This window comes from Cydia fagiglandana, chromosome Z, assembly GCF_963556715.1.
Source record: "Cydia fagiglandana chromosome Z, ilCydFagi1.1, whole genome shotgun sequence".
NCBI lineage: Eukaryota > Metazoa > Arthropoda > Insecta > Lepidoptera > Tortricidae > Cydia > Cydia fagiglandana.
This window is the reverse complement of record NC_085959.1, coordinates 41,751,914-41,775,742: the sequence shown is the minus strand read 5'-3', so window position 1 is coordinate 41,775,742 and position 23,829 is coordinate 41,751,914. Positions and strand designations below refer to the sequence as shown.

General features: G+C 40.0%; 2 protein-coding genes across 9 annotated transcripts in view; one reads left to right on the top strand and one right to left on the bottom strand.

Moving 5' to 3' along the window:
• LOC134679212 (innexin shaking-B) overlaps positions 1 to 23,154 on the top strand; it is a 77,945-nt gene extending 54,791 nt beyond the window's left edge. For all 8 annotated transcript variants that reach the window (XM_063538098.1, XM_063538097.1, XM_063538095.1 and 5 more), the window contains 3 exons: positions 13,430 to 13,649; positions 19,272 to 19,395; positions 19,790 to 23,154. In XM_063538098.1, the coding sequence (XP_063394168.1) occupies positions 13,433 to 13,649; positions 19,272 to 19,395; positions 19,790 to 20,195 (747 nt within the window). In that variant the 5' untranslated portion in view covers positions 13,430 to 13,432 and the 3' untranslated portion in view covers positions 20,196 to 23,154. The remainder of the gene's footprint in view (positions 1 to 13,429; positions 13,650 to 19,271; positions 19,396 to 19,789) is intronic.
• Positions 7,066 to 9,495, bottom strand: LOC134679173 (uncharacterized). Its single transcript, XM_063538050.1, has 2 exons — positions 8,974 to 9,495; positions 7,066 to 8,291 (listed from the first exon to the last, which is right to left on the bottom strand). Exon 2 carries the CDS (start codon positions 8,074 to 8,076, stop codon positions 7,066 to 7,068), a length of 1,011 nt encoding a protein of 336 aa, XP_063394120.1. The 5' UTR covers positions 8,077 to 8,291; positions 8,974 to 9,495.
• Positions 23,155 to 23,829: the final 675 nt, after the last annotated feature.

Below are 23,829 nucleotides of genomic sequence, written 5' to 3'. Positions count from 1 at the left end.
GGATGTAAATGCAAATGCAGCGTTACAAGATATCGATGACGGGGAACTACTGCATTCCACTTAGATCCGCCGCAAACTAGCTTGATATCGTGTTGATTTTGAACAAAAAGTATTTTTTTTATAGTGACGTCTGTTAATAAGGCGTTATTGTCCTCCTTGGGATAACATTTGTGCATTTCGAGTTTATCGAGGTTGTTTTGCTTGAAAACGATACGTACATTTTATAAGCGGATTGCCCATCAAAATTAGTAATGAAAGCTAGTTTTCACCTAGGGCCTTTGCGAGAACTATTTTATTCTGAAAATTTCCAGTCAAACTATGTTTCACCGAGGCCTAACGGAAAACTAGTTTTGACTTAGTGATTACACGTTTTCACTGAGGCGATAAAACTAGTTCTAACTAGAGAAAGAAATTTAAAAAATCTTCTATAACTTATAACTTAATTCCAGTCATTTAAGTGAGAACTCCAACACTAGTAGTCAGATACCCATATTTAACTCTTAGGGCTTACTCTACAGGCAGATAGGTACCTACTGATAAATAAACGCTTTATTACATTTCAATGTAAAGTCGCAAAAAATCTACAATACATACACAAATCGAACAAGACATCGTAAGACCGTTCAAGACGATTGAACTTGCCAATTATTGGACGGGTGCCAACAACTATTGGTTATCCCAAATTAAACCACTAATGGTATTAGGGCCGATTTTTATTTGGTGTCGAATTTGTTTAGTTAGATTTTGATAAAAATTGGTGGATAGCTAGAGTTCCCTATTCTGTAGGTACAATTTCACTGTGTGCCCTACAAAATCTTCCACTGAGTTGCGAAAACGTGTGGTATTTTCCAAACTCAACGGAAAATTACATATATAATTCAATAATTTTGTAAATTCATATTTATTCCACCCAGAATAAAAAGCTCTTCAAACAAGCAAAATGTTATCCAAATCTAACGAATATAAAATCAACAACACAATAAAAATCAGCCCATTGAACAGAAAATAAATATAAAAACAATACAATCCAAAATAAATTATAATTATACATCATGTTCTCGTGATGTTATTATTATGTAATTTAACCTCATCATTTCAGCCTATATACGTCCCACTGCTGAGCACAGGCCTCCTCTCATACGCGAGAGGGCTTGGGCTATAGTCCCCACGCTAGCCCAATGCGGATTGGGGACTTCACATACACCTTTGAATTTCTTCGCAGATGTTTTCCTTCACCGAAAAGCTAGTGGTAAATATCAAATGATATTTCGTACATAAGTTCCGAAAAACTCATTGGTACGAGCCAGGATTTGAACCCGCGACCTCCGGATTGAAAGTCAGACGTCATATCCACTCGGCCACCACTGCTTAATTTAACCTAGGTTTTGGTTATTAAGGATGCCTTTGCAGAATCTAGTTTCCGTGCGAATTTTTTTATAGCATTTGCCTTTGTAAAAACGTATAAATACTACCATTTTTACCTTTTTTTTTGACGGGTGGGAATGCATTTACGCATGGTGTGTGGGACTCGCCGCTCCTTACTACCATTTTTACCTGACCGTCTTTGGTTCTTGTGCATTTATAATATACATACAAATAATCAGTTAACAATGTTAACATGGTAGATACTAGGTGGCCTCGTATTACTAATAATGAATGTTGTTAAGGGGATTATTTTACTTCGATATTTAAAAATTATGTGGACTGTATTCAAGCGAATTACGAGACGCGATACGAAACGATATACCGTGGAACTTAGGACAGGCTAGGTCAATTGGTAAAAGCACTCACCTTGCTGAGCTGTAGATGACGGTGCAGCTCTCGGTGGAGGCTGGCGCAGGCTTCTCAGACCTTCGGCTCGTCTAGACTTACCTCGAATCCGATTTACCTGGACCAGCGTGGACACCGAAACGGAGCAGGAGCAGTGCTTCTTCAACTGATTAGCCTTCCACAATGAGTACACACAGTTTACAGACGAAATTGAATCTTTTAGATGAACCGAGACGATAATATTCGAAAATAATAACTAGCGCAGCGAGATGCGCCCGACATGTTACATTTGCGATACGAGAAGGGAAGAAGTATAGTTTTTTTTTAAGTTTGAGCGATAATGTTGCCAGGCGAAATTATTTTAAGACTACAATCCTTAACATTTTCCGCCCACCAAAATACAACGTATTTTCCACAAGTTTGTACTGTTATTGTCAACTGAGGATAAAATAGAATCGACATGGCTCAGGGTTTATTTTCCTATTACTATATATTTTTTACTTTAATCTAAATCTACGATAAAATGAATACTTATGACTATATGATAGTGAATTAACACTAGTTTTGCAAAGGTAAGGGACACAGTTTAACTATCGGACGTTTAAGTTCGCCCGATTCTGTGCGAACTGTGACAACACGACAAATCCCGTCACTTCCTGGATGGAGTTGTACCACCCGGCCAATTTTCCACTTCATGGGGCTACATTGCTCATTGACAATGAGCACGAGCGTCCCGACGACAATGTTTTTCTGACCATCGAACCATTTCTGGCGCTGCTGCAATGTGTGCAGATATTCGAGGTGCCACTTGCGCCAGAAATCTTGATGGATCTTTTGTAATAATTTCCATCTCTGAAGTGGACCTAATTTCGCATCTACCATGTTGCTTTCAGGCAATATGGTGAGCGGCTCCAAAGTAAGGAAATGTCCGGGGGTCAAAACTGACAGGTCGTTTGGGTCCGAGCTGACAGGGGACAAAGGCCGTGAGTTCAGCATCGCCTCAATTTGGGTCAAAATGGTATAGAATTCCTCAAATGTAAGGCGCTGAGAGCCCACGACGCGAGCGAGATGTGTCTTTACTGACTTTACACCAGCCTCGGCTAACCCCGAGAAATGTGGGCTGCCGGGCGGGTTAAAAACGAAATTTATTTGTTCTGCACGTGAAGCCTTGGCCATGACTTCTTGGAGCATATTGGATGCGCCAATAAAGTTTCTACCCTGATCCGAGATCAGCCTAGAGCACCGGCCGCGGCGCGAAATGAAACGGCGCAGAGCTGCGAGATATGCCTCTGTGGTGAGCTCTGAGGCCAGCTCAAGATGTACTGCTTTGGTGGCAGTGCATACGAAAACGCAAATATACGATTTAAATGTGCGTAGACCACGGCCCCGGGCCAAACAAGTATCAAAGGGACCAGCGTAATTTACTGCCGCTGACGAAAATGGTTTAATTTGATTAATTCGAAACGATGGTAAGTTGCCCATTATTGGAGGAGATGCCACTTTAGGCCGAGCGCGAAAGCACTTCATACAAGATGAAATAACCGAGTTTATAGCCCTTCTTGCCGATAGAACCCAGAATTCTTGGGCTAATAAATTTTGCAATGTTTGCAATCCAGGGTGCATAAACCGGTGATGGTAATCCTCAATGATCAACGTAGTCAACCTGTGATCACGAGGCAATAATAGTGGATGTTTCACATCGAACGACAGGTCTCCTTTAGAAAGGCGACCGCCCACCCTTAGCATTCCACGCTCATCCACAAACGGCGCCAATTTCCGCATGGGCTTCGATAGAGAGTGGGTTGACTTATCTGTCAACAAGCACCGCAATTCTGAAGCGAAAGCTCGCTCCTGGACATGTTTCACGAGAAAGTGAAGAACTTTCGTAATTTCTTCAGACGACAGGTTCGGATCTGTGATTTTCGACAATGATTTTTGCAAGTTATGCATGAACCGAAAACAATAAGCGAAAATACGCAATATGCGTTGTAAAGACGAGGATCTGCTCATGATGTTGTCAATCAACGATATATTAGAGTCTGTGAACAAACTATAGATTTTTTGCTCGTTCGAAGCGGCTTGATCAGAAAGGATCTCAGATTGCGGCCAAGATTCTTGAGGATTAGACAGCCAAGTAGGCCCCGCCCACCATAGCGTATTCTGGATTAAATCAGCAGGTAACAAACCGCGGGAGCCGCAATCCGCTGGATTATCCGAACCAGACACGTGGTGCCAATTTTCAGGGGGGACGTTCTCTTGTATGTGCGCAACCCTATTAGCCACAAAAGTTATCCACTTTGATGGACACGAACGAATCCAAGTCAGCGCGACAGTAGAATCTGACCAAGCGTGGATATCATCAAAAGTGTGAAAATCTTTTAGAGCTTCTGCAAACGAGACAATCAAATCTGACAACAAGACAGCAGATAACAGCTCACATCTCGGGATAGAACATTTACGAAGTGGGGCCACTTTCGTTTTAGCGCAACAAAGACGCACGACAACGGATCCGTCATTTTGAACGACACGACAATAAATGACAGCACAGTAACCCTTCTCCGAGGCGTCACAGTACCCGTGGAGCTGTAACGATACGAAAGATACAACCATTCTACGGGGAATGGACAACGAGCTCATTTCCGCCAATTGCGATTTGAATTTACGCCATTCTTGAGCGATAGCGATAGGAACCTCGCTGTCCCAATCGACACCAGAAACCCATAGAAGTTGTATTAAATATTTTGCGAAAAATACGACAGGCGACAATAGACCCAGAGGATCAAAAATACGAGCGATGTCCGAGAGGATCGATCGCTTCGTACAACGACAATCATTCAAGGAGGTCTTGAATGTGAAAGTATCTTCCTTGGGAAGCCACGACAAACCGAGAATTTTTAACGATAACGATAAATCATGGACGTTTTCGACATTGTGAAGTTGATCTTCAAACGACAAGGGAGGATCAACTTCCACCATGTGACCACAACTAAGGTAGTCATCCATGAAATTGACATAATCTGTCCGAAACTGAGGATTCAATTTGAATTTCCTCTCTAAATTTAAGAGACGCTTGAGAGCTATCTCACGAGAATTTGAAAACCTGGGTTTATCCTGAGGGTCGACATAAGTTAATGATATGATATGATATGATATGATATTTATTGGTAAATATTTACATTTACAAGTCATCATATTTACAATTATCTTACATAAAACATTACAAAACATTACAATTAATAATAACATTTTATTAAATATATTCCAATATAATTCAGTAGGTAAGCGATTGAGCCAATGACCCGTGGCCATCGAAGAACTCGTCAATGGTATAGCAAGCCATTTCTAGTAGGACGGTTTTTAGTTTGCGGACAAATATTGCATCGCTAGGAGCTAGCTTAATTTCATCGTCCAGTATGTTGTACAGTCTGATTCCCATTACATGCATAGACTTCCTAGTTTTCGCGAGGCGACACGCGGGCACGACCAACTGATTACGCCTGCGCGTCACGCTACTCCGGAGTTGACTATGAGTGGGAATCTGATTAAGATTTTGTCTAACATATTTGCATACTTCCATTATGTACACACTAGGTAACGTGAGTATTTTACATTTTTTAAACAGTTCTTTAGCCGGATGGTCGAGCGGTTTTCTAGTCATGATACGGAGGGCGCGCTTTTGTAATTTAAATAGCCTCTCACGGTCCGCAGCAGTACCCCATAGGTCTACACCGTAGATGAGTATAGAATGGAAGTAACCATAGTAGGCCTTCCTTAGGTTTTCCTCAGAAAGACTGTTAGTTAGCCTAGACAACGCGAAGCACGCAGAAGCGAGACGTTTACACGTCGCGTCTATGTGAGGTGTCCACGTTAGTCCCGCATCGATTACAAAACCTAAGTATTTGACTTCATGTACATGCGGTACCATAATATCGTTCAAAACAATGCCAACCTGAGTATTTACATTTCTCTTTAATTGGAAGTGCATTATGTTCGTCTTATCGACATTCAAAAGCATCCCATTAGCGGTAAACCAATCAGAAATCCCTTGCATTGTTTGAGTGAGCTTTATTTCCAAACTAGTGAAGTCATCGGCTGCTGTTATTACACACGTGTCGTCGGCAAACATAACACACTCCACGTCCTCGATAGCGGCAGTAATGTCATTTACAAGGACCAAAAACAGGTTATTTCCCATTGTTGATCCCTGTGGGACAGCATTGTCCCCCAGTTCCTCAAAGTTAGAGTTAAATGATTTTATGTACGTGGTTTGTTTTCGTTCCCCAAGGAAGGACCTTAATAGTTCAAGGAAAGATCCATTGACTCCATACCGCGATAGCTTTGCGATAAGCAGTGCGTGGTCAACTGTCTCGAAGGCGCGCGACAGGTCACAGAATATAGCTGCGACATGTCGCCCGGCCTCGAGATGCGCAGTCACCCGCCGCACTACATCTCGCGCCGCGTCCGCAGTCGAGCGTCCAGGCTGGTAGGCATACTGCTGCGGGTTCAGTAGACTATTGCTAATGAAGTAATGCATCAGTCTACCACTCAACAAACGCTCGAATACCTTGGACACAATAGGTATTAAGGATATGGGTCTATATGACTTGAGTGCATCCATGTCACCCTTGCCCTTATAAATGGGCTGCACTTTGACTACTTTTAGTGGTTTGGGATAAATGCCGCTTTTAACACACTCATTGAATAGGCAAAGTAGCAGCGAGACCACAATTGGAGGTAAATAGTCTAAAATGTATGTAGACATATCGTTGACATCCCTAGATTGCTTTTTTTTAATGCTTTTTATGGCCGTCATTACATCTGTAAGCGTAAACCGATCAAAACAAAACACGGGTGCATTATGCGATAGATAACTATCGAGATAAGCAAGCGCGATGTGCGCACGAGCATTATTATTATCAGTAGTGGCCTGCATGTAGTAGCGATTAAGGCGCGAGGCGGCGGTGGTCGCGCGCTCGGCCTCACAAACGCCTGGTGTGCGACTCACCAATACATCTAACGGACCAGTTTTGCTTTTATGTCCACACGTTTCAGATGCTATGATACGCCACACACTACGACTCATGTTTTCGCTGCCGTTAGCAATTATGTTATTAATGTACTCGCTACGAGCTCGTTTTAGTGTATCCGTATAGGTCAGTTCTAGCGATTGCAATTCCGTCAACAAACTATTTGCCAAACTATCGTCAGTGCTTAACGATATGTCGATTTTACATTGATATATCTTTTTTCTAATACAACGCACTAGATCATTTACCCATATACTAATATTGGATTTTACGGGGTGTTTTTTAATGGTACTACCATCCTACCCTCGGGAGTGCGACAATATGAAGTTTCCCTTTGGTTTTCACACGACATTTCTGATTTCGACAAAACGATATTTTTGGGAGGATCTACCCTTTCCAGTTCCCAGAAGCGCTTGATATTATTGTCTAATGATAGACTCGACACGAGATAGCACCTCTGAGTATCACCTTCTGAACCTTTATGACAACGAGAACGAGAAGTGTTAACGTTTATAGGGCACTCACCCATTACCAACCAGCCGAAAACAGTGCGGACAGCTATGGGCTCATCTGCGTTGCCCTTGACAACGCCAGATTGTAGTGCAGCAGCGAAAAGGTTGACGTTAACCAACATGTCTATTGGTCCAGATTTGTGGAAAGACGGATCAGCAAGATCTAAATCCTTCAGATGCCTCCAAGAAGACACATTCAGTGGTTCTGGTGGCATATCATGGCAGATCTTGGGAAGCACGAACGCTTCAAACGAAAATTTGCATGAGGAGTCCCCATTCGAAGGAACTATCTCACAATCGACAATTCCAAAAGTGTCAGTCGATGACAGACCAACACCGTTCACCGTTGGTGAATTATTTCTAATTGGTATTCCAAGTTTTTGAGCGCACTTCAATGTTACAAAGTTACAAGCCGAAGCATTATCCATCAATATTCGAATTGGTACAAAATTATTAAATTTATTTTTTATCAGCACGATAGCTGTCGAGAACAAACTTGGTGCATTTGCATTATGCACAGCCAATGCCACTTGGGTCGGTGGAGCTGTTGGTTCCAACTCCTTATCCTTTTCGAAATGCAATAATGTGTGGTGTCTGCGCTTGCAGATGCCACAAGTCACCGATGATTTACAATTTTTAACCGAGTGTGATGGCCTACAACAAAGTATGCAAAGTCTCCTCTCCTTAACCTGAGCAAACCTTTCCAATGGCTGCAGTTCCAAAAATTTAGTACAGTTATCCAATTTGTGTCCCGGTGCGGAACACATAGCACAGTTGCTCACTGGCGGCACAAGGAGAGCAGGCTTAGCCTTATTCGACACTGGCTTACTATACACTGGTTTACTAGATAATGTTAACGACTTACCAACGCTGTTCTCTAATGCCTGGCTCCGCTTTTCAATAAACGAAATTAATTCCTCATAACTGGGAATTTCTGTGTTTGATTCAAGTTGCAACTCAAAAGCTTCCTTACTACTAACATCTAATTTTGACCAAAGTGCATGGAATAACATAAAGTTCCTGTCAGGCAATTGATACTTTGATAAAATTTCTAAGTTTTCCTTAAAGGTTCGACAAACTCTAACTAATTCCGATGCAGTCTTGGACTTCGCCGCCTCACAATTTAATATTTTTTCATAAAATATACTGGCAATCACCCTTTTTTTCTCAAAATGTAATTTTAGTGTGTTATAGGCCATTAAATAATTTTCATCACATAATGGGTAATTTTTAATTAAGTCGAAAGCATGGCCGGTAACACTCGACAACAAATAGTGCAGTTTTTCTACTGCCGGGATATTTTTACTGTGAATCAGCGAGTCAAAGATCTGGATGAACGACACCCAATTCTCAATTTTCGAATCGAAAGGAACTATATTAATTTTAGGTAATTTAACACTCGAACTTGAACCGCAACTGTCACTTTTATTTAACACTTCAGGTTTTATTTCTGCTAAACGTATTTTTATGGATTTTACCATTTGTTCGAACTGTGATGATATTTCTAATTCACTTGACCTATCACCAGCTGGAATCGCCGAAAGCAATTCAATTTGAAAGGCATGAAATTCACTTTCAAGTTTAATTACATCTTGTAAACAATAACCTTGCAGATCGGAACTCTTTATATACTCCATCCGCACAAACGCATAATCCCGACCTACACGGCTCTTGTCGAAACTTTCGGACGAATCCCCACCAAGTGTCATGTTTATTTTGTAAAAATATGTATATTGAATCACTAAAACAACAACAAAACTATTTGATTCGATAATAATGATAGGTTATGATTTTCAATTGACAACTTGTCAAAAATGACAGCTAAAAGTTGCGTTCAGAAACGTAATTAATTCGACACACAATTTTAGTCTATGAACTAAACGCTCGATAGTTTAACTAACGGAAAAACGCCCAAGCCCAGTGTTTCAATCTTACCCTCCAATGTTTTTATGATTTTACAATGAACAATTTATTGACGAAAATTGATATTTAAAGCGAAAATAACCACGGTCACCTTACAAGTTATCCGGATCGTGGGACCAAAAAATGTTAAGGGGATTATTTTACTTCGATATTTAAAAATTATGTGGACTGTATTCAAGCGAATTACGAGACGCGATACGAAACGATATACCGTGGAACTTAGGACAGGCTAGGTCAATTGGTAAAAGCACTCACCTTGCTGAGCTGTAGATGACGGTGCAGCTCTCGGTGGAGGCTGGCGCAGGCTTCTCAGACCTTCGGCTCGTCTAGACTTACCTCGAATCCGATTTACCTGGACCAGCGTGGACACCGAAACGGAGCAGGAGCAGTGCTTCTTCAACTGATTAGCCTTCCACAATGAGTACACACAGTTTACAGACGAAATTGAATCTTTTAGATGAACCGAGACGATAATATTCGAAAATAATAACTAGCGCAGCGAGATGCGCCCGACATGTTACATTTGCGATACGAGAAGGGAAGAAGTATAGTTTTTTTTTTAAGTTTGAGCGATAATGTTGCCAGGCGAAATTATTTTAAGACTACAATCCTTAACAAATGTAATCAATGGTAAACTCGTACGAAAATTGGATATTTAGTGTGGAGTTTTCGTGTAGAACGGGGTCAGGAGCGGTGTTTGTTTGTAAACGCGGGTCAAGTTAACGTGTTATGAAAGCTTGTGGCAGCAGAGGTACTAACTGGGAATACCTATACCATAACTACACTATCATCTAGAGATTTAACAACTCGAATCTTATGAGTCTTTCAAGAACTTGACTCAGTTTAGCGAGGCTTTGAGCTTGAAAGTCGTGTAAGAATAATCCAAATTGTGACTGTTAGAATACCCAACTTTTTTATAAAGCATAAATTGTACTGAAAATTGGTTTATGAAATTGTTTGATTTATATTTTGGCAAGCCAGTTTTGTCAGAATGTAGAAAGAGGCGGCAAAAATAAAAAAAAGTATCTACATCAATAATAAAAATCTCTTTAATCGACCCACCGTCGCCATACTAGCACAGAGTAGATATAAATAATATAAACATTAAAACCAGTACATAACCGTATCAAGTTGTTAAATCTGCTTCTTCGAAATCTGCGACTTCCAGTTTTAGTTTTTGGTTTGAATGTTTGTGGTAGAGTCTGTGCGGCAAGAGAAGAGTCGTGGAATGTATGAGGCCCAACACTTCCACGACTCTTCTCTTTCCGCACACACTCTAGACCAGCGGTCGGCAACCAGCGGCCCGCGGGCCGCATGCGGCTCGCGAACCTCTCACTCGCGGCCCGCGAGCCACCCTGGCCATTTGGAAGTATTTTTAGTGTAATATTGACAAATGACAATGTCTGATAAAGTCATAAATATTAACAATGTGCGGCCCGCGTCCACTTCGTTAACTGCTACGGCCCTTGGCGGCTAAAAGGTTGCCGACCGCTGCTCTAGACAATGTTTGGTTCGAATTTTTAGAAATGAAAGTGTGCGTCGGAACTTACACGAGATTGATCCGTCTAGCCAGTAACCATCGTAACCGATGTACGCCGATAGATGTAATCGTGTGTTTCATCGCGGCTCTTCATACTGCTATTTCGGGAATTTGTTGATATTTTATTTACTGCTAGAATATGTCTGCAATATGCAGTTTTATGACATACGATTTAGCAAAAATAGCGAAGAAACGTTTAAAATCAAAATCTGTAATTTATTCCAAGAGGGAAAATTATTTTTTACCCTACAAAAGTAATTATGATGTAAGAATAGGACGGGTTCCTACCAAAATATAATATGTTCTATATATACAGGGTGATCAATCCAAATGGGTCAGTATGGAGAAGTCAGAAACTATAAGAGATAGCGAAATCTGTTCTTAGGAACCATGGCTTCAATTTTAGATTTAATAATAATGGCATTCAATTGTTTTTTTAAATCTATCATACATAACCGGGATTCGAACATGGTCAATATTCTTGTTGTTTGTTTGTATGGCAACTTTTAAACGATGCGTGATAGGTGGGGGGTGCTCGACCAAATATCATAGAGGGCCCCGAGACAAAAGAAAGTACATTAAAAAAAATTCAAAATGGCCGATTTTTTTTTTCAAGTTGGTCCGAGCGCGCTGAGATTTGGCATGCGGTGAGACTGGGGGCCCAAGATTACAGTGTCAAAAATTTTTTTTGGAAAAATCCAAAATGGCGGCGGACACCGGCAGTCAAATTCCAAGTAGGTTAAGCGAGCCCGAAGGGCGAGCTTCAGGCCAGGAGGCCGAAGGCCAACCCCGGTGAAGGGCCGAAGGCCCGAACCCTCCACCCCGACTCCCAAAAAGCGACCCCCAATAGGAAAAGTGTTGGGTCGTGTTTAAGCTTCAACTTCCCCCTCTCGTGTGACGCTTCGGGCCTTCGGCTCTACGCGGAGCTCGGCCTTCGGCCTTCCCAAGCCTCGTCGCTTCGCCGTCGGGCATTCGGCCCGCCGGCTTCGGTCATCTAGATAGTTGACTTGGTAGAACGCTTGGAAGCACCGAATTCACGCACTTCGGCCTTCGGCCTCGCCTTTTGGGAGTCGAAGTGGAGGCTCCGGGCTTTCGGCCTTCCGCCGGGGTCGGCCTTCGGCCTCCCGGCATGAAGCTCGCCCTTCGGGCTCGCTTAACCTACTTGGAAATTCGTCTTTGCCCGTGTCCGCCGCCATTTTGAATTTTTACAAAAAAAAATTTTTGACATTGTAATCTTGGGCTCCCAGGCTCGCCGCATGCCGAATCTCAGCGCGCTCGGACCAACTTGAAAAAATTAAAAAAAAGTCGGCTATTTTGAATTTTTTTTAATGTACTTTGTTTTGTCTCGGGGCCCTCTATGATATTTGGTCGAGCACCCCCCAACTATCACGCATCGTTTAAAAGTTGCCATACAAACAAACAACAAGAATATTGACTATGTTCGAATCCCGGTTATGTATGATAGATTTAAAAAAAAATTTAATGCCATTATTATTAAATCTAAAATCGGAGCCATGGTTCCTAAGAACAGATTTCGCTATCTCTTATAGTTTCTGACTTCTCCATACTGACCCATTTGGATTGATCACCCTGTATACCGATACCAAATACTTATACGATTCTTAAACGATTTATTCAATATCTTTTTACCATACAAACTCGTAATTTTATTTCAAGCCCCAAGAGGAACTACGGCGGCGTATGTTCGAGGCAGCACGAAACATATCCAAAATTAATTTAAGGAAATTAACTTCACATTATCACTACAAGACGGTGCCAAGCGTGCGTACGAGCAGGGGAAAAATAATTCAAGCATTTATTGTAAAATAAAATTATTTTAATAAATTGATTAAACTTCAACCTGCAGTATTTTATTTTCTTTGAATCTTTATCAACTCAATGATATCCTTAAAAAGGGAGATAACCATTTTCCATCTCTTTCTTCTAGGCATTCGGCAAATACTGAATAGGAGTTTTTTTATTTCTGTATCCAGAATTAGATATCTTAACATAAATGGTTATTTTTACTAATAAGTAGCAACGGATTGCTGATTTCCTAGTTTTAACTTATTTTTTATGAGGCTTTCGAAAGATGATAATAAATCCTATTTTATTGCAGGAAGGTACATGTATCATACCATTTTTGAATCTGCGTAACATGCTCAATAGCTTGACGTTATTTGCTCATTACTTTTCTAGTAATTTTTTTTTCACGACAGGTGGTCAAAGTCGAAATTAATGTTTCGCCGTGAATTTAATTCAAGATTAAACCTGTACTTTTTTGCATTTTACATTGTTTATCAATAAAATACCTATCCTGTTATCTTAATTAACTATTCATGATACCGTACACATAAAAAAATTAACTTCGAGACCTTTCCGAGTGCACACTGGCACTAACAATATTAATAACGGTCTAAATTCATGAAAAACCTTAATTTGGCAATAACTCGAAAAACGTGCCACTTTTACTGGGGTCATGTTAAGTTGGTTTGGGTCCTCTTGGCCTCTACCTCCAGTGTCACTGTGCCGTGTCACTTATGGGACACTCTGTATATATTGTAAATTAAAATATGTGGGCTCAATATATGATTCAAGCTTTTAAAAGGATTCCGACTGTATTGATTTATGTGTTTTTACCGTTTATTTGCCCCCAGGCGATGCTGTTCTACGCCCCCCGCTGGCTGTGGAAGTCGTGGGAGGGCGGCAAGATCCGCGCCCTAATGATGGACCTGGACGTGGGCGTGTGCACCGAGATCGAGAAGAAGACCAAGAAGAAGCTCATCCTGGACTACCTGTGGGAGAACCTGCGGTACCACAACTGGTGGGCCTACCGGTACTACCTGTGCGAGGGACTCGCTCTTGTCAATGTTATAGGTAGGTACTTTTAGATTACCTGTGGGACCTGGGTTACCACAACTGGTGGACCTATTTTTAATCGGCTGCTATTTAACTGATCACCAGATTTAGTAAAATTTAATACCAAAAAAATATATTTTACCACCCTAAAATAATGAATGATCACCAAAATTATAACACCATTTTAATGTGAAATGATTACCAATTTTATTACATTTTACTATCCTTTTAAAGGAAATGACACCAAACTAATCATTATTAACCCAAAAATAGTAAATGATTACCAAATTTCAAACCCCATTTTAATGTGAAATGATAACCAAATTTTGACATCTTGCTATCCTATTAAAGAAAATGACACAAAAATAATCATTGTAAACCCAAAAATTGTAAATGACCACCAAAATTAGAACTCCATTTTAATGTAAAATTATAACCAAATTTTTAAATCTTGCTATCCTATTAAAGCAAATTACTCCAAAAATAATCATTGTAAACCCAAAAATAGTAAATGACCACCAAAATTGTAACCACATTTTTATTAAAAATGTGCAAGTATTTAATATAATACTATAAAATTAATTAATCCACTTCGTCACCTTTTTCTAGTAGCGTTTTATTTCTGTAACAGTCGCAGTTCTAACCTAACCTAACCCATTTTTCTAGTAGCATTTGTTTTCTGTAAGAGTTGCAATTCAAACCTAACCTAACCCACTTTTCTTATAGCAGTTTGGTTCTGTATGGGTCGCAGTTCAAACTTAACCTAACCCACTTTTCTAGTAGCATTTCGTTTCTGTATGGGTCGCAGTTCAAACCTAACCTAACCCACTTTCTAGTAGCATTTCGTTTCTGTATGGGTCGCAGTTCAAACCTAACCTAACCCACTTTTCTAGTAGCATTTCGGTTCTGTGAGGATCGCAGTTCTAACCTAACCTAACCCACTTTTATAGTAGCATTTCGTTTCTGTAAAGGTCGCAGTTCAAACCTAACCTAACCTATTTTTATAGTACCATTTCGTGTCTGTAAGAGTCGCAGTGCTAACCTAACCTAACCCATGTAACTGAAGCAGTTTAACTTACTTTTCTAGTAGCATAATGAAATGCTACTAGAAAAGTAGGTTAAGTTAGGTAGGTATGCGGTGCGGGGTACGAGGGGTTGAGCGGGAGGGGCTAGTAATTTTGGCGTCAGTTTACTTTATTTGGTAATATGTATACATTTTTTGGTAATCATAGTGGTTTATTTAGGTGAAAATATCGCATTAATTTGGTCTTCAAGATTTGGTGATCATTAATGATTTTTGGTGGTCATAACAGTCGCAGTTCTAACCTAACCTAACCCATTTTTCTAGTAGCATTTGTTTTCTCTATGAGTTGCAATTCAAACCTAACCTAACCCAATTTTCTTCTAGCAGTTTGGTTCTGTATGGGTCGCAGTTCAAACTTAACCTAACCCACTTTTCTAGTAGCATTTCGTTTCTGTATGGGTCGCAGTTCAAACCGAACCTAACCCACTTTCTAGTAGCATTTCGTTTCTGTATGGGTCGCAGTTCAAACCTAACCTAACCCACTTTTCTAGTAGCATTTCGGTTCTGTGAGGATCGCAGTTCTAACCTAACCTAACCCACTTTTATAGTAGCATTTCGTTTCTGTAAAGGTCGCAGTTCAAACCTAACCTAACCTATTTTTATAGTACCATTTCGTGTCTGTAAGAGTCGCAGTGCTAACCTAACCTAACCCATGTAACTGAAGCAGTTTAACTTACTTTTCTAGTAGCATAATGAAATGCTACTAGAAAAGTAGGTTAAGTTAGGTAGGTATGCGGTGCGGGGTACGGGGGGTTGAGCGGGAGGGGCTAGTAATTTTGGCGTCAGTTTACTTTATTTGGTAATATGTATACATTTTTTGGTAATCATAGTGGTTTATTTAGGTGAAAATATCGCATTAATTTGGTCTTCAAGATTTGGTGATCATTAATGATTTTTGGTGGTCATTCAATATATTTGGTATTTGAATACAATTTGAAGGGCAGTCGTAATTAAAACGGTGGTACTTTTGTATTTTTAGGCCTTATTTTTTTGGTGTTCAGTAATTTTTTTTGGTAAGCATGATTTTTTTATTTAGGGTACCAAAGTATTTTTTGGTGGTCATTATATTTGTAGCCTTTTTAATCCCACCGACTTGATACCGGGGCAGAAAAGATCCTCAGAAAATACTAAATTTAAATTGCAATGTCTTTTCTTGGCTGGCAACTATCGACCTCTAGGAGCGATATAATAGTAAAATATATTTGAGGCTGAGTTACCTATTGAGCTGAATGGTATGCGACTTCCAAATCAGTCAGAAAATAAAGCCTAATTTTGCGAGTGAAACCTCGAAAACGATCGAAGCAAATTAATGAAAGCGTGTATTGAGTCCCAAAATAGCGACACCGCAAAAAGATTTTTAATCGTATTTTTTGTCATTTTCGTGAAATCAAGGAGATATTTCTGAGTTATTTTTTTTTTTTGTGAGATATATTTTAACTTATTTCATGGTACCGTTGATCTGATCTGATGACCGTCACAGGAGGTGGTCATGATAAAATAAAGCAAACTAATTGTTTGGGTTTGTTAGAACGTCTAGTCTCGATGAGTGTTACGTAGTTGCCTGTCGAAAGAAAAGTACAGTCAGCGGTTCAAGCTTGTATAAATTATATTTTTGACAGTAAACGTAAGTAGTTTATTTACTATTTCCGTTTTTGCAATAACCAATCTAAAAAACAGTTTGAAAGTTTGCCATATCAGCAACTCGCGGCAGGTCACTTCCTTGTCGTTATAGTTTTAATTCAATACGTTTGATTTACAATCCGGGGTGGTTCGCGTGCGGCCCGCGACATCTGGCAGGGGCTCCCAACGCGAGGCCAGTAAACTTCGTGAACAAAATGTTTTTGCGGATTCTCTAGATTTAATATGAATCTAAGTATTCCTAAGCGTGAAGAGAGAACTGAGTCAGATTTCGATCAAATTTGGTGTTGATCTCTTTATTATTATGAGTCAGATTTCGATTAAAATTTAGAGTTAAGTTCTTTATTCCGTACAAAACAATTGCAATCGCAAGTCCTAAAAAATCTTCCTCTGAGTAAAATTACATACTTTCCCAAATACCGTCCCACATTGTGATTTTGTGTTTATTCTGCCCATTTTTATTAAAATCTAACGAATTACAAAATTTACGATGAAAATCGAATAAGAAGTCAAAGTTGGCCCATACTGCGGTATTTGATCGATCGATTGATTGTACCGTGGTTTAACAACTCACCTGCAATAATATCTTGCACAGCGAAACGCGCAAAAATACCTCACATAGACTCTGACCACGCTAACTTTGCACAACCTAGGCTGTGTTGCTAAAAACTTAAAGTAACATATCATAAATACATATTAGAACGATTACTGGTTTTTACTTCGATAGAAAATTAGCTTAAAACCTGCTGAGCACTAATTTTGATTAAACTAATAAATATTAGCAGCTTCCGTAAAGTGATACAACTATACATCCATTTTGAAGAAAACTTTAACGCACACACTTAGCCTAGATCGAATTATTTATGCAGGATAATCTATTATGATTGGTGATTGGAAACAAAGATACTATATTAACTTTGAAATTAATAAATATGTGATAATAATATACCTAAGTTGACGTTAAGTAAAAGTCTAAAGTTCGGGGGGCACGGCAGTGCCCCCGCCAAGTCGAGCGCGAAGCAAGCACTGCCGTACCATCCTTTACTGGAACCATTTCGCCGCATTTTCAGGCCCCTATTTGAGAACCTCTGGATAAGACCAGAACGCAGAAATTTTGGTCATCCAGTAAGCTATAATCACATACTTAAAATCCAAAATTTCAAGTCTGTAGGTCATTTAGTTCCGAAGTTAAGCGAAAGCAAAGTTTCGCATTTATGAAACTCACTCATGATCATCAGAATAGAACTAGTACTTCCCATAAACTCAGAGAGCTGAAATTTGGTACAGAGTTAGGGTTTAATGGCCACATAAAGGGAAAACCTAAAAATATTGCAATATCAGTCACGTTTTAAAGATCTAAGAACTGCATAAGTAAGTTTGTAATCCCATATAAATATATGATATTACAAAGTTACTGTTGCAGTTCCTACAAATAGTAGGTAAAGTAAAGGTACACTACGATGTACGATGTGAGTATGAATGAAGATATGTTTAGTTATGATATGTGTATACATAGTATGGGTATGAGTACCCGAAAAGAAGGACTGCCTACAAAAAGAGATGAGATCCACCAAAAACATTACATGTAAAAAGGTGTCTCGCAACGCTTTCACTACAAAAAGAAGTGAAATCCCACCAAAAACATTCTGTAAAAAACTAGCCAAGTCTCGATGGAGCTGCTTGTTTATCTCTAAAAAGTAATGAAATCTAGACAAAGTCGTGCCAAGTCTAAGGTTCCTTACTGCGATTTCTTTATTATTATAGTTAATGTTGTGTGACTTGGCCGTTGAAGGGTACACAAGGGTACAAAACCAGGTGCTCCATGACACCATTGCACCAATCTGCCATTGCACCAAAAAGAAGTGTTTGTTTCAGGCTCGCCCATACATAAGTATTATTGAAATACGCAGCTTTATCAAGCCTACAATTGACTGGTTATTGAATCAACGTCTTCCAAGTGGCAATTTTCCATCGTCAATGGGTAGCGGTTCTGGCGACAGATTGGTGCAATGGTGTCATGGAGCACCTGGTTTTGTACCCTTGTGTACCCTTCAACGGCCAAGTCACACAACATTAACTATAATAATAAAGAAATCGCAGTAAGGAACCTTAGACTTGGCACGACTTTGTCTAGATTTCATTACTTTTTAGAGATAAACAAGCAGCTCCATCGAGACTTGGCTAGTTTTTTACAGAATTTATCTATACTAAATAATAATACTTTCGTTTTAAGGATAATTGTCATACCAGGGTGCCATGCGATCCTTTTCCATGTATTATACCATGGTTTGCAATAAACGATACTATACTAAAGAACAAGAAAACCCCAAAAACTAAGTTCTTATATAAAAAGTTGTTATAATATTAAATCCGCTCGTTCCGTGGCCCACCGAAGCGCCTCCTCAGCGTATCCGTTGTGTTGTTATTGGAAACAGGAGCCGACACGAATACCAATCAGCGTCCGCGTTAGTGTCAGCACTGCTCTATTGACAAGTCGAATGCGGGCTTTTAGCCGAGGTGCAGGTTTTGGAAAATGCAGGAGTTTGATGCACTTTTTAGCGCACCCGAAAGTTGTTTGTTATTATATGTTTTTGCATACGTTTAGCTGGTCAATGAAAAAGTTTTTGGAATATACCATTATCTAAAGCACCAATAAGCCGACCCGGCCCGGACCCGGCCCGGTCTAGCGTGAGTCATCCTTAACTAAGCAGTCATTTTTATTATGATCATATTTTGACATGGACATTTAGACCTGCGAATAAACGCTACGCGGCTACTTTTTCGATGCGATTAGTTTAATTACTTATGATATTATGATGATAATTGATAATGTTCAACCATCGTGCCTCTTGTTTAACCATCGTGCCTCTTGTTTAACCATCGTGCCTCTTGTTTAACCATCGTGCATCTTATTTCAGGGCAAATGTTCCTGATGAACCGCTTCTTCGATGGCGAGTTCATGGCGTTCGGCCTCAACGTCATCGAGTACATGGAGTCCGACCAGGAGGACCGCGTGGACCCCATGATCTATGTCTTCCCGAGGTAAGGTCTACTTTATGCAGTACTAGCGACCCAGCCCGACTTCGCACGTGTTACACAAAACTTTAACAAAATACACACCTACACCTTCCTCAAGAATCATTCCATTGATAGGTGAAATCCGCATGAAACTCCGTTCAGTAGTTTTTGAGTTTATCGCGAATTTATCGGTTGTAGTGATATATTCCATACGGAGTTCGACCAGGACCATGTGTACCCTGTGAGTGTGTGTGTGTGTGATCTATGTGTCCCCAGGGTAACTGAGTACAATTACAATTAGCTTTCACTGGTTTTCCCCATTATCAAGTTCTAAAGATCAGGACTGCAAAGTATCGACTCTTCACTGACAACTGAGAGTTAACTAGAGCCGACATTCAAAAACGACCTTTATTTCCAGGATGGTAAAGTGCACGCTGTTCAACAAGTTCGGGTCGTCGGGCGAGGTGGAGAGGCACGACGCCCTCTGCATCCTGCCCCTGAACGTGGTCAACGAGAAGATCTACGTGTTCCTCTGGTTCTGGTTCGTGATCCTCGGCATCCTCACCTTCGTCACGCTCCTCTACCGCCTCGTCATCATCTTCTCCCCGCGCATGAGGGTGTACATGATGCGCATGCGCTTCAGGCTCGTCCGGCGGGACAACGTCGACACCATCGTCCGCAGATCCAAGATGGGAGACTGGTATCTACTGTACATCCTTGGAGAGAACCTGGACTCTGTGATCTTCAGGGATATCATGCACGAGTTTGCTAACAAGCTTAACCACAACTATCAGCATCATATCCACGGGGTTCCTGACGCGTGACCGCCGATACCAGGGTGGGTTTTCCACACCTGACTAACGTCGCTACAGAGGGACATGGAGCCCCCTGTATAAACTGACTTTGAAGTGCAAAGTGAAAGTGATCTCACGGTACTGGCCTAATAGTGTAGTGACTAGGACCCTATAGCTTGCCGTCTTCGGATCATTCGCTGTCGTACGTAGTAGTGAACCGACAATATGATTTAATCGTAGTCGGATCCCCCTAGTGGATCCTCAATGTTGCCGACTCAAGATGCTACCACGAGCGTGCCGTAGGAGTGACAAGGACAGTTGTATACGTGAGTGAGAGGCGCGGGAAGTGTCAGTTCGTGTTGGCAGCTCGTTTAATTACTCGATTGGTGTAGTATTTTTGAGTCCGGATGAAAATGTTGAAAGCTTTAGTCCTGTCATGATAAACTTCTCTTCTCTGAATATGATCAGGTTCTAAATAAACTTTTTCATGATTACCTAGACCTCGCGGAGCCCTTTCCGCATGGACCACGGCACTGTCATCATTCGTTACTAAAAGGCAGCTACTTAATTTTAAAATGTGGCTAAAGCCATTCCTCTCACTGTGGAAGTCTTGTACATAAAGATAGCTGTGTTTTAGTAAAGGGACCTTTAACTAAGCTCTTTTGTATTGTAGCTACAAGAAGAGTAGCTACTCTTAAGCACTTTTCAAGGTTCTTTACAGACCAATGGAAACCCATAATTAAAGGATCCAATATGTAGTTATAGTTCGGATTATTAAATTATTATACAACGAGGCAAAGTCCAATGTATAGTGTACTATACATGCCGCGATTTCCTCTTTTGTGCGGCAAAGCCGAATGTTTCTATCGATTCTAAATTAGAGTAAATTTGTTATTAGTTATATGACTTATATGGTGTGGCTTGAAAGACTTTAGGAGCAACTGTATTGAATCATTTAGACCAACTAATTGTTATTAGATCTGTGAATTGATGGTAAAGTAAAAATTCCAGTGTGCTCAAGCGACTCAAGCTGACCTAAATGCGTGCTTTAAAAAACGGTCCATTTATAAAATCAGGCCGGCATTTATGTATAAAATTTGCGCATATAGTCTAACACGACCGAACGCAAAAGCAATGAATCCTCAAACATGGGAAATTACTAATAAGAAAACTTCTTAGTTGACCCCAAAGTCTTCAATGCATTGATTGACCGGATTTTGTCTCGCTGTAAAATTATAGATTTGACGTCCTGGACGAAAATGGAGCAAAAGACAAAAAAAATACAGTTTATGGTGCTGCTTTGGACTTTTTGAAATATTAGTGATTACTTGATTAGACTATAAAAAATAATCCATTTAAGGAACAGTCCACCTGAGTGTCGTTTACGAACGGAACTCAAATAGATACTAAAATAAAAATATAAAACTAAATCTCTGGTTCCTAACATTCTCAGTAAAATTAAAAACGAAGCGTAAGCGACACTGCTGGCGGAATTCCCTTTAGACCATAGTTAGATAATTAGTTGGGTTTAGGTATAACATAGGGTTATCCGGGTATCTGTTCATTAGTAATTGTTCAAATATATTAACTTAGAATAGTAATTCAATCGATTATATAAACAAACCTTAATACAAGCATTTACGCTTGATAACAATCCAAACCAAAGAATATAGAATGTGCCAAAAAGTCCAAATAACATCAATATAGAAACCACACTTGAAATCAATAAAAACAGGCTTTTTCTTGTCTAGACTTAGGCCAAGATAAGTCTGCAACGATTTTGATAGCAGTGCAAGTGTTATGTTATTTATACGTCATAATTTCATAGAAATTTGACGTTTTCAAATAACAGTTGCTCTGCGTGTGCTGTCAAAATCGTTGCAGACTTGTCTTGGTCTGACTCTAGAACACCTGTATTTATTGCGTTTGACGTTATTAAATTAAAAAATAATAGGTATAAAAGCTTGTAAACATGAATAGCCATAGATTAGACTTGAATCGAAGCTTTGCCAGCTCTTGTGGTTACAGACATCTTGCAACGAATGGCGCTTTATATTAGCAAAACGTGACGGATTCCTATCTTTTATTATTAAGGACGTTAAAAACGTCAGGAGAAATAAATAAATGCGATAGATGCGATACGCGAAAAAGTCCCATTTTGTTAAAAATAGTGCCCAAATTGTAGGTGCTTAATTTCTACATAAAAAAATTTGTATATCTTTAGTTTGGGAGTTAAAGCCAGCATACGAGAGAAAACGGAGCTGGAAGCACGCAAAATTGTTGTCTCAAATACGTAAATATAGTCTAGTTTAAGTAGGTAATACTTTACTTATATTACTCCCAAATTAAAGAGCTATAGTTTTTTTCAAGTAGAAATTAAGTCGAGCCTGTTCGGAATGAGAATAGACTCTAGGTGCCAATTGTGTATTAAATCCGTATCCGTATAGGTATAATAAAAAATGCCAAAACGCAATGTGGGATTGCTAGAAAGCATGAAGCTGTTTTCGAGCACTTCGCATGGCCGCACACATACCTATGTTCGATTGCGACTGTACACGATTACCAATGGATCTTAGCTATGTGTGGTGCGATTTTTGAAGCTGGCTGTACAGTCGCCATCAGATATATCGGAGCGGCCGAGGTGCTCAACAGCATCTGAACACGCACTCTAACGCCTTGACAATAAAGGCGTGTCGAGATATTTGTGAGCACCGCGGCCGCTCCGATATGTCTGATAGCGACTGTACCACAAGAGCACGGAGAACCGTCAACCTTACGAGTAGATCGCTTCGGGAGATGTTCTTAGCACTGCCAATTTTAAATAATTTACTACAGTTTAAAATAAGTAATTGTAATAACAGGATGTAATAATTATACCTTTTTATTTATTTTTCTCCTGCACTGTACTTACGTTTAGTTCCGAAGGAGTCTTTCAGATGTCGCATACTTAAATACAGATAAAATATATATTAAACAGATTTAAATCAAATGGTATTCTATTTTATTTTATTTTTTGCCTTCAAAAAAATTATATTCCCTTCTCCTTCAACGTTCCACCTCCAAAGTTGAATGTTGGGCTCATATGACGATGATGATGATGAGCCCCCCGGGCTTAACTTTTGTAGTACCTAGTTACCTACCTACACAGCCAATGTTCATGACAAGTGTGACAGTATTACAATAGTGTAACAAAGGGTAGGGGGGGTCTAAAAAATCGAAATATTGTATGATGTAATTAATGGCTGACCCCAAACTGCAACGGAGACCTTCGCTTTCCCTCGGTCAGTAACGGTTTTGGAACGACATCAACGGGTATTTTCAATACCGGTTCCAAGCCCTGTTTTAGAATGCCATTTATTTTACAGTCACAAACTATGCAAGCTACCGTACCGTACAGCAATAAGCACGTACCTTATGTCTAGGTCTGTATATTTAACGACCTAGGCTCCGCCAAAGCCAGCGTGAAAATGGTCACTTTACTACCGGTGTGTGGAATTTTATATCGCGCAGATACTACACCGGTGTTTGAGGGACTGCAGTTAACTACCTCTCGCGTCGAATTATGCTCCTTGTGATTGAAAGTTCATTTTTATAAGGAGCAGCCGTCACGTAAAAAGTTTGTAGACATTTTTTGAAGTTTAGCTCTAATGAGCTAACTAATGTT

Bases quoted from the DNA above. Each gene is read 5' to 3' on its own strand.
- LOC134679173 (XM_063538050.1), bottom strand. From the start codon at position 8,076: ATGTGTTCCGCACCGGGACACAAATTGGATAACTGTACTAAATTTTTG.